At 40.0% G+C, this 11,943-nt stretch overlaps 1 protein-coding gene across 2 annotated transcripts in view; it reads right to left on the reverse strand.

Moving 5' to 3' along the window:
* Positions 1-4,531, reverse strand: part of SECISBP2L (SECIS binding protein 2 like) — a 68,798-nt gene extending 64,267 nt beyond the window's left edge. Inside the window, exon 1 of one of the 2 annotated variants that reach the window (XM_025918626.2) lies at positions 4,296-4,531. In XM_025918626.2, the coding sequence (XP_025774411.1) occupies positions 4,296-4,319 (24 nt within the window). In that variant the 5' untranslated portion in view covers positions 4,320-4,531. The remainder of the gene's footprint in view (positions 1-4,295) is intronic. The other variant, XM_025918625.2, reaches the window with a different exon arrangement.
* Between the last annotated feature and the right edge of the window lie 7,412 nt (positions 4,532-11,943).

Here is an 11,943-nt window from a genome sequence, read left to right on the forward strand (position 1 = left end):
TTTTATATGTAGTATTTTACTACTTTTTCAATAATCCATAATTCTACTTTTTTATTTCCTCTTTGATTTAAGGGCTTAAGGAAAAATGTCTTTAAATTTCTAAAGGTCACTTTCACTAAATGAGCATTATTAACTTTCTTTCTGACTACAAAAGTATTATTTTTAAAATCTGTTAAGACATATCATTTACTGATATTCATAAAGGCCAACTACAAGTATTACTGAATAATGTTTTATAGTAACTTATTTAGAATACATCTAGTTTACAATGCAGATACTATTTGAAGTTTATTATTTAAAGGAAAGAATTACAAGCCAGATGATTTTGTATCTTTATCCATGAACAGCATTTTGCATGAAGTCATATATATTTGCTACATGTTTGCTTTTCTAAGAGTTAAAGACATTGGTGATCAATAGTTTTGTAAATTCTTATAAAAGAACTCATCTAATGTTAATGTACTAAAAATTAAGCCAATGTTTGAATTATTTGATAATACAAAAGAAACTGCAAACTTCAAATGTTCTGTCTCTTCTAAGCCCAGAAGAATGTTTCCTAAATGTTTCCTAAAAACAGAAACATTAAGCCTTTATAAACAAATGAACTCCATCATTTATTCCTCACATCCCTTTACACCAACTTTTTTTTAAGGACCAAAAAAATTATTTTTTGGTATCATATGTGCATATTATAACATATAATGCATTATACCAACTAATAATGCATTATGCCAACCATAATATTATTATACCAACCATAATAATGCATTATACCAACTAGTATCTGTTCTTAGAACACCTAACTCTGGCAGTTAAAATTAAGCTACTAGTTTTGATTTAACACAGTCTTTTTATAAAACAGTACTTCTAATATCCTCTTCTGATTATAACATTCTTTCAAATAGTCACTTTTGCAATTAAGACTATTATCTAGCATGCATTCCCAGTAACTTACTTATTATAATCTTGATCAATATAGATACAATTTGTTCTTTTATATCAAGATTTTATTTTATTTTTTTAAAAAAGAGGTAATTTAAGATGCCTGGGTGGCTCAGTTGGTTAAGCGTCCACCTCTTGATTTTGGCTCAGGTCATGATATCACTGCTCATGAGATAGAGCCCTGTGTTGGGCTCTGTGCTGACAGCATGGAGCCTGCCTGGGATTCTTTCTCTCTCCCTCTCTCTCTGCCTCTCCCTTGCTCATGCTCTCTCTCTCAAAATAAATAAACATAAAAAAAAAATAAATAAATAAAAATAAATGTTTAAAAACGGTAATTCAAGTACAGCAACGTGAATGGCTTCAGGCAAAACATACTTTTTTTTTTTTTTTTTTTTTTTTTTTTTTAAGTTACACTTGTAGGGGTGCCTGGGTAGCTCAGTGGGTTAAGCATCCGACTTCAGCTCAGGTCATGATCTCACAGTTTGTGAGTTTGAGCCCCACGTCGGGCTCTGGGCTGACCACTCAGAGCCTAAAGCCTGCTTTGGATTCTGTGTCTCCTTCGCTTTCTGCCCCTCCCCTGCTCACACACACACAGGTTCTTGCGCAGGCAGGCTGTCTCTCTCAAAAATAAACATTAAAAAAAAAAATTAAAACTATACTTGTGCAATACTCCAAGGACTTCAATTAGGTTAACATGAAATGCTCAGTTTACACAAAGTATTGTTTTTTAAAAACCAAATTTCGGGGCGCCTGGGTGGCGCAGTCGGTTAAGCGTCCGACTTCAGCCAGGTCACGATCTCGCGGTCAGTGAGTTCGAGCCCCGCGTCAGGCCCTGGGCTGATGGCTCGGAGCCTGGAGCCTGTTTCCGATTCTGTGTCTCCCTCTCTCTCTGCCCCTCCCCCGTTCATGCTCTGTCTCTCTCTGTCCCAAAAATAAATAAATGTTGAAAAAAAAAATTAAAAAAAAAAAAAAAAAAAAAAAACCAAATTTCTATGAATCGCTAACTTCTACAGTATTATAATAAGTCTTAACGCTGTAGGCATTCCCAAAAATTCAAAATATAAACTAACACTGGTTTCAAATGAAAAAGCAAACAAACATTTTGTGAGGGGAAAATGTAAATTCGCCCATCACATATATTTTTAGTGACTTTTACCTATCTAAATTCACTTCTTTAGTAAAAATATAAAAGTATATTCCACATAACCTGAAAAAGTCATTACATTACTTCATGGTATAGTGAAAACAATCAAGAACTCCACAAAGCTATAAATAACTAACTGAAACATAGGGAAATAAATATCTGAAACCTGAACAAAGTAAAATAAAATAAATATCTGAAACTTGGAAAAAAAAAAAAAAGAAAACTTCACAAAGCTGAGAAGTCTCAGTTCTAGCCCCTAATCTACCATTAAGTTAATGGTTGTTAGCCTTTTTTCAGTGATTGATTCCTTTGAGAATATGATGAAAATAATGGAGACTTGCCCCAGAAAAATGCTAATGTAAAATGAAGCACACTCCTTCCAGGTCATCCATGGACCCCTGAATTAACTGCTTACAGCCTGAACAGAGCAAAGTAGCATCACTTTTCTGTGTCTGTTTCCTGTGAGTACGTAGCACGCGGGAATACAGAGTGGTTAGAATTATTCTCTTACTTCAAGTTTAGGCTGGGGACGAGGCAGGAGGTACCAGAGGTAAAAAAGGAATTCTTCAACGGAAAACCTACATTCACAATTTCTTTATACTCCTTAGATTTCTACAAGGTTTTAATAGGTTGTGGACTTTGGAAAGATGTAGGATGAAAGAGAAATAGGTTCTCTAGTTTAAATAATTTGCTCATAGCACTTGCTGTTAAGATAATCACACACAAACAGCTTTGCTAAATAGTTAATTACATTTCCTCTAAGATAAAAGGAACCATAAGTATACATATGGCAGCATTACTGGTTACAGTTCTGGCATCATGATGAAGGACCAAGAGTTTAACCTTTTCATTAGTGACACACATACAAGAAAAGCATTCAAGAAAATTTCCTATTCAATTGTCAGGCTTTGAAATCAAAGGCATTTCTGATAGATGCCTTAAAAAAATATTTTTCATTAAATTGGATATAGGCTACACATAGAATACTCTGGGTCACAGCAAAGCCAAGAAGTTCCCATCAATTTTGCTTTGGTAAGTCCAGGTATTATTTCATAAAAATCATTTGTGTTTTCAGTCATATTTTCATAAAGCTTTAATTTAAGCTTTTGTAAAAACAAATATACACAACTAGGAATCTGCCTGCAAAAAGAGACCGATTTCAAAATCAGAATTGCCTTTGACTAGCTACAGATATACATATACAGCAATTTGTGAAATCTTGTCTCATTTATTCAGATACTAATTATCTATTTGTAAAATAATTATGCAAATCACTAATCTCTTTTTCCTTCATCTATTTGCCTAGCTCATCACTGGGCAAAGCCCTCAACTGATGAGAATGCATAGTGAATAAACTTCGATTTCATCAAATTAAGTCGTTTCATAAAGGTCTCAAGGATGGAAAATACTAGCATCCTTGGGGGGAAAATTATTATTTTGGATTATTTACACTGTCATCATCCCTGCCTTCCAGCAACTACTCGCACGGACAATCAAGAATTTAACGCATTTAAAAACAAAATAGAATACTAATTGAACAACTCCGTGAATATGAAAACGGGCTCGGAAATGAATTCACACTTCGGATCAAACATTCTTAAAATATAAGCTCAATTTTTAAAAAATACTAATGTTTGCAAGATAAATGGACAGAAAGGCAGGGAAAAACCATAATATTTCATATCTTAAAGGAAACACCTCCCTAAGACCACGACGAGAAACAATGTTTTGCTCAATGGAACGTAGCTCTAAAAAACCCGTAACTCCCCTGCATCTGTAGTTATCACACATTCTCTGACAAGTCTTTCCGGGTGAGAAGCCTTCGAAAGCTTTTCCACCTTGAAAATACATTCCAGAACTGAAGGGTGGGGGGAGAATTACTCCTTGGAAGTTATAAACCCTCCTCTCAGGAGAGCCCTGACAACTTGGGAGTCTTCAGGCCCTTTCCACCAAACCACGGAGGAGGGGCAAAAACGAATCCCCAGCCCTGACGGAAGGGGGTAACCAGGGCTGAAAAAGCCCCCGAGCCCGAGGCAGCATCTGGAACAATGCTGGAGTGGGGCGCCGCCGCTCTCAGGCGAGGGGAGTCTGCACCCGCAGGAACTCGAGGGCTCCAGCCGTCCGGGCCCAGGTTCAGAGACCAGGGCCCGCCGGGGAGGAAGCGGCGACCCCCAGCACCCGGCCGGGCCTGCCGCCCGAGCCCTCGTACCTGGTCAGCGGGGGCTCGGTCCATGGCGCCTGCAGCCGCAACGGGCCCGCTTTAGTCGGTGTGGAGAGCGCCTCGGGCCGCTTTCTCCATGGCCCCCCGCTCGACTCGAGACCGGGTTCAGGACCTCCGCCCCTATCTGGCTGGCCCCGACGCAGAGTCCGGCTACGCCACTGGCCGAGGAGGTGGCTCCAGCTCCAGGAGATGGAGGAGGCGGTGGCAGCTTCGGGGAGGGATCATCTGGGACGGAAGCCGAGGAGGGCCTAAATAGGCGGAGGAGTAGTTGAAAATGGCGGCACGCGGAAGGGCAAGGAGGGGGAGGGGCCGCGACGGGGCGTGGGCGGAGCGACTGCCAAAGGCCTGAGCTGGTGATGGCCGGAGCCTGGGCTGACTGACCCGCAGGCTGAGGCCAGGTGGAGATTCCTGAGAGCAGGTGCCCCAGACTACTCTGCGCTTTGAGCCAGACTTCACCTCTGGACTGTTAAACTGGAGGAGTGTCAGGCCACTTGGGACCTAGGCCACCCGGGTTCCAGTCTAAAGGAACCTCAAAGACTACTTCATTATCCCAAACCACCTCTTAATAACGTTGTAAAAGCTTTTAGCTGCCCACTGTACTTTATGATCCTTCCCTATGTTATCTAGCCAAAGGGAATCACGACTATAAAGGAAAACACCATAGAAGGGCCACCATAACGAAACCTAGTCAGGAGGCTCCACAAATGCTTATTGATTAGGTAATTCATTGTCCAGGCCAGGCTCACCTCTATACTCCCCTCCATGCTGATCGTGCCTATCTCGGAATCCCTAATTTTACTCAGTCTGTATCACACCAGCCAGCAGGTAACTATGTAACCTGCTATGTTGCTTTCCTCCCTGTGCTTATTGATTGTTCCTTTTATTTCCAGTCCATTAGCTCCTTGAAAAAAGCGACTATTCGGATACTTGCTAAGCATGGCCGATCCCCTCTGGGCATCTCAGACATACTCTCTAACACATACCTCAACTCCAGGGTGAAGAAGAAAAATAAAAAGTCATACAAGCTAAATTATACTTACAAGAAGGAAGAGAGTGGAGGTGGCTCCTGTTTGAGGGACTGGAGTGGTGAAATACAGCTGGGAAAGAGATTTTTTTTTCCTAAAGTTTATTTATCCAATAGAGAGAGAGAATGCGGGAGGGTCAGAAAAAGAGGGAGAGAGAGCATCCAAATCAGGCTCCCCATTGTCAACCCAAAGCCTGATGCAGACTCGAACCCACAAACCATGCAATCATGATGAGCCAAAATGAAGAGTGGGAAACTTAACTGACTGAGCCACCCAGGCGCCCCCAAATTTTTTCTTTTAATGTTTATTTTGGGGAGAGGGAGGGGGAGGAGGAGGGGCAGAAGAGGGAGACAGAGAATTGGAAGGAGGCTCTGGGATGTCGGCTCAAAGCCTGATGTGGAGTTTGAACCCACCAACCATGAGATCATGACCTGAGCTGAAGTCAGGTGGTCAACCCACTGAGCCACCCAGGCACCCCTGGGAAAGAGAATTTTAAGAAGTTTGCTTTGTCATGCTTCAGGAGACATAAGTAAAGACTTGAATTGCCTTTTCAGTTAGTTTAGTTTGTTATTCTGGTTTTATCTGAATAGGATTCCAAGAAGAGGCTGGGCTGTGAAGCCTCTAGCTGTACTTACATTGATACAGGAGCTATGTTGGGTCAACACGACTTAAGGCTGGCAGTAGAACCTGCTTATAAGAAGAAATATTTATATTTGTACACAGAGATCTTTAATTTTATGAACCAAATAAAATATTTTTATTCTCAAATTTTATGTTTGTGTGTATTCGTTTGTTTAAATTATACATGTATGTATGAATGTTACATACATGAAGAACTCATGTAATATAGCCCCTAGTATCCATCAATGAATGCAGAATAAATTTAAGTTTGCATAGAAAAGCTAAGCTATTTATACAATGTAGTTATGTAAACTAACAGATGATCATCCTCCTTCACAATTTAAAGATAAGAATTCTGAATTTTCAGCATGTCTCTCCACTGGTGGTCTCTAGCCATAAGACACCGGGATCTAAGTAAAAAGATAATAATGAAATACTAATGTAGTCATAAAAATACCACAGTACTTGGTTTTCTTCCTGCTTCTAAGAAGTAAGCTGAGAAAATTGAAATAGAGGCTAAGGATCTTTCCATATTATAGGATTTTTATGACTATGAAATAGTTCTTGTTGAGAATCTTCTATGTGGAAGACATTCATTGAAATTTTAAGAACAGAATTACAAGACATTATATGAACAAAAATGTCACTATGCCATTCTTATTTAATACAATCCGAGAAAAGATTACAATAGCTTATTGTATTTATTTTAATAGAATAAAATATATATATATGAAGAAAAAAAGACACTTAAAAATACTACTTTTGGGGTGCCTGGGTGGCTCAGTTGGTTGAGCATCCAACTTCAGCTCAGGTCATGATCTCGTGGTTTGTGAGTTCGACCCCCGTTAGGCTCTGTGCTGACAGCTCAGAGCCTGGAGCCTGCTTCAGATTCTGTGTCTGCCTCTCTCTTCGCCCCTCCCCTGATCACACTTTGTCTTTCTCTCAAGTAAATAAACATTAAATAAAGTAAAATAAACATTAAGCAAACATTAAAAGTAAAAGTAAATAAACATTAATTTTTTTTAAATAAAAATACTACTTTGTATGATGATATGATTGAATTTAAATTATTTCATTAAGCAACATATATTTAATTGCCAGGTGCTATGTAAAGTACTGGAGGTGTAGCACTTAACAACAAACTGTGAGAGCAGAAACCATGTTTGTCTTGTGGGCAAGATCTACATAGAATAAATAATTACAGGTAAGCTTAGTGTCATGAAAAAGGAACTTCAATAGATTCTACCATAGTGTCTTCTATAGTGACGGAAGGTCAAGGGAGTCATATCTAAGTAAATATCTAAGTCCTATCTATCTAAGAATCTAAGCAAAGACCTGAAGGGTGAGTAGGAGTTATGATAAGTGAAAGAAAAGGAATAAGAAAGTGTGCTAAGGAAAGGAAGTGGCAAACGTGAGGACCCTGGGGTAAAAGAATCGAGCATTAGTACTTAAACAAGCTCATTCCTTGAAATGAAAGTTGAGAATAAGAGGGATAATCCAATAGAGCAAGGCTTCTGAGACAGTAAAACCAAGGGACGAAATTGGCCTTAGATGGGGGTAGGCACATGTTGTCCATGATAATGGAAAGAAGAGAAAAAAGGATAGATATGACTGTCTATACATATATAAGTTCAAGGAATTCCTGCCTATGGCTTCTATTTCCTCAGGGAAGTAGGGAGCAAGACTATCTGCTGACCATGGAGGGAAGCAGAGTTGTGATGATCATGCCCTTGTCAAAACTCAGCAAACATGTATCTAAGATTTGCACGTGTCATCACATTTAAATTTTACATCAAGAGAAAAAACTATAAATATTGAACTCCAGCTTGAACAAATTCATGTATCAATGGAACCCAAATCTCTATCAAGATATGGAATGTTACCATGAACCCCAGTGGCTTTTAAAACTTCTCTATTTCTATCATATGTTTGTCTTATTCACTGTTGCATCCTCAGCACCTATGCCAATGCCTGCCACATAGCAGGCATTCAACAGACATTTGTTGGATAAATGAATATGTGATATGATATTAAACCAGGATTTTTTCATTTGGGGTTGGGTTTTGTCAGGCATGTGCCTTTTGCTGAAGGAGTATGATTCTGAAGGATGCAAACACAGATTTCTTTTTATTTTTTGTTCCACTAAGTCTTCAAATTCTCTGAGGGCTGTTCTTCCTTCTGCCTTGGATGATATGTCATGAAGGTCATACAAACTTTATTCCAAGTTAAAGCTTTTCCTTTTCCCAAGCTCATGCTAGAAGCCTTCAGGGGGGTATGTGGCATGGGCCACTTTGGTTTTTCACCTTTTATATCTCCACTTTCCCTATTTTAACTACTCACTGTTTAAGCTTTCAAATTCCTCCAGGTTTGTATCGTGAAGAGCTTCTCAGATGCCTCAGATATATGACATGCACAGAATCACTTCTGGGCAACCATTTATAAGCCTATCCTTAGCCCTTGGGACTTCTTAGGGTTCAGCCCTCTGCTTGATCTCTCTGGTGCTCAGCAAAGCAGACTTCTTAGCTGGACTCCCTTTTAAACTACCATCCCTGGGAACATTGTTGCTACCGTTGTTTTGTTTTGTTTTTTAATGTTTATTTATTTTTCAGAGAGAGAGAGAGAGAAACAGAGTACAAGCAGGGGAGGGGCAAAGAGAGAGGGAGACACAGAATCTGAAGCAGGCTCAAGGCTCCAAGCTGTCAGCACAGAGCCCGATGCAGGGCTCGAACCCATGAACTGAGAAATCATGACCTGAACCCAAGTCGGACGCTTACCGACTGAGCCACCCAGGTGTCCCAGCTATACTTGCTTTATCACTTACCTATCTACTCAGCCATCCCTCTATAAGCCCATTAATTCATCTTATTTTTGGTATATGACAAAGTAAATTGCTGACATCAGTATACATTCCCTTGGGAAAATTCATGTTTCCGCAGTTGGTGAAAGTGCAGCTTGTTTCCAGTATGTCTGTCTCTAGTCTGCCTCTGGTTTTCTTAGGAAAGTATCAGATCCCAGGTCCCTGTATTTCCCCAGACTCCAGGCAATGTGTATCAAGTTCTCCAAATGTTTTCCTGAAAGCTCCTCTCACATAGCTTGAGGTTAGGGGGAGCATCTCTTTTTTTTCCCTGTGGGAGGAGTGGGGAAGTATCAAGTGTCTCCAAAGCAACACTCTTCTTGAGCCATCAGGCCCCCAGCCCACCCCCATGCTCTCTGGTGTGGGGATGAGTGAAGAATAATACTGGGCCACAATTTCTTAACATATTTTGCATGGCAGACTAACATCTGGCTTTAGGATGTAGGGGTACTTGGCATCTAATCTATTGTCCTTTGGGGACCTGTCAAAACAGATAGCATCCTTATTAAATGTCATGTTACATGTTCATTTATGTAACAAATATTTTTTGAGCACCTGTTCTAGGCAAAGCACTGGTCTGGGTAGTGAGAATGCAACAGTGAACAAGGTCACTGCTCTCATGGAATTTACAATTTAGTCTGGGTGATAGACAATAAGCCTATAAAAAAGATAATTTTGTGTAGAGATGAATGATATGAGGGCAATAAAACGTACTAATGTGATTAGTGCAGAAGGAGAGGGAGGTAGACTACTTTCATAGGCTGCCCTCTGAGATGGAGATATCTGACCTGAGATTTGAAGAATACAAAAAGGTAAGGAAAACAAAGGAACTTGGAGGGGAAAATAAAAGAATGGAGGAGACAGGTGTGAGTAGAGAATCGTGGGAGGAGAAGAATAGTATGAACAATGGACTGAACAGGAGACTAGAGCCAAGCCAGATCATGTAGGAACACAAAGGCTAAGGTAATTTTAATTTCAAAAGCAGCTTGGAAGATTCTGAAGAGGCACACACAATTCATATTTTGGCTGAATGCTAAAGAGTCAAATGTTAAAATCAATGCTTTATTTCTGGGATCTAAGAAAAACTCTGAATGTTTATTTAAGAATTGAATTATTACAATTTTATTATTAAAAATGTTACAGTCAAGGGGCGCCTGGGTGGCTCAGTCAGTCAGTTTAAGCGTCTGTCTCTTGATTTCAGCTGACAATCACACGACTGAGCCCTGAGTGGGGCTCCACTCTGGATGTGGAGCCTGCTTAAGCTTCTGTCGCCCTCTCTCTTTGCCTCTCCCCTATTTGTATGCATTTACCTTGTTCTTATAACTTATATGTTATTCTGATTAGAGAGGATACTTACCTATGAGATCGCTTGAAGGGCAGCCACATCAAGTTTAGGGTTGCCAGAAAGTGAAATAGGAATTTGATAATTTTTTTAAATTGAGATATAATTGATCATTGATATATAACATTGTAGTAGTTTCAGGTGTACAGCATAATGATTTGATATATATTGTGAAATAATTACCACAATATTTATTGTGAGAGCCCGACACAGGCCTCAAACTCATGAACTGTGAGATCATGCCTCAGCCAAAGTTGGATGCTTAACTGACTAAGCCACCCCAGGAACCTCGATAATGATTTCATTTCTTTTTATGTCGTTGTTAACATTTATTTTAACACACACACAGAGTGTGAGTGGGGAAGAGGCAAAGAAAGAGGGAGACAGAATCTGAAACAGGCTCCAGATTGTCAGTGCAGAGCCTGATGTGGGGCTCAAACTCACAAGATGTGAGATCATGACCTGAGCTGAAGTCAGACACTCAAACCGACTAAGCCACCCAGGCATCCCAGTGATTTCATTTCTTTTGGATAAATATCCAGAATTGAAATTGCTGGATCATATGGTAGTTCTATTTTTTATTTTTTGAGGAACCTCCATACTGTGTTCCATAGTGGCTACACCAATGGCAACGTGACATTCAGCCTTCCAAACCAAGGCTGACACTGGAGCTGAAAAGCAGACTTTGGCCAAATAGCAAGGTCAGAACACAGATGAAGTTGAGTACACATCTCACTTTTTTTGCAGGAAAGTAATATGATTTAATGGCAAGAGGGTGATTAAGGTGACAGATCATAAGATGAAAGTTGCATAAAGATAGTATTAGCCAAAATTACTAAAGGTAATACCTGTATGTTTTCAGCATGGAAGATAAATCCACCCAAATTCTTATATAATAGTGGCCAAATGATAGGAAGAAAAGGTCTCATTGATAATATCAGTGGTGTGATGGAATGATCACTACTGGACTAAGAATCAACACCTTGAGTTTAAGCCTTAACTCTACACGGGTGCCTGGGTGATGCAGTAGGTTAAGTGTCTGACTCTTGACCTAGGCCCAGGTCATGACCTTACGGCTTCTGAGTTTGAGCATCACATCAGGCTCTGCACTGATGGTGGAGAGCCTGCTTGGGATTGCCTCTCCCTCTCTCTGCCCCTCCCTACTTGTGCTCTCTTTCTTTCCAAATAAATACATAAACTTAACAAAAAAATTTTTTTAATAAATAAAAAAAAATAAACCTTAACTCTACACCTTAGAAGCCATGTGTCCTCAAAAGTCACTTAAGCCTCTCTGAGCCTCCGTTTCCTCAGCTACACGTTGCATAGGGTTGTTGAGAGATTCAAATTAAGGTGATGCATGTGTGAACACATTGCAGGCTCTAGACTAGTGGTTCTCATTCTAGGGCACCTTTAAACTAAGATGCTCAGGCCCCTTCTTAGAGTCTCTGGAACGAGAAATCTCAGCTGGAGTAGTCATAAAATTGAAGTCAGATCGTGTCCCTTCTCTCTTCAACCCCTCCAATGGAGTTTCCCATCTTAGAGTAAAAGCTAAAATCCTTAGAATAGCAAAGGAGACCCCATGATCAGGCCCCCACTTCTGACCTCATTTCCTACTCTTCACCCTTACTCATTCTGTTCTAGCCATAATGGCCTCCTTTCTCCTAACATTAAAATGTGTTCCTATCTGGGAGCCTTTGTCCTTGCTGCTGCCACTGCCTGGATAATTCTTCTCCAAGTTATCCCATACTGCTCAAGCCCCCTCTTCAGGCTTTTGCTGAAATATATAACCTCTGG

Source organism: Puma concolor, chromosome B3 (assembly GCF_028749965.1).
Source record: "Puma concolor isolate L17-30 chromosome B3, mPumCon1.1.hap2, whole genome shotgun sequence".
NCBI classification, from domain to species: Eukaryota; Metazoa; Chordata; class Mammalia; order Carnivora; family Felidae; genus Puma; species Puma concolor.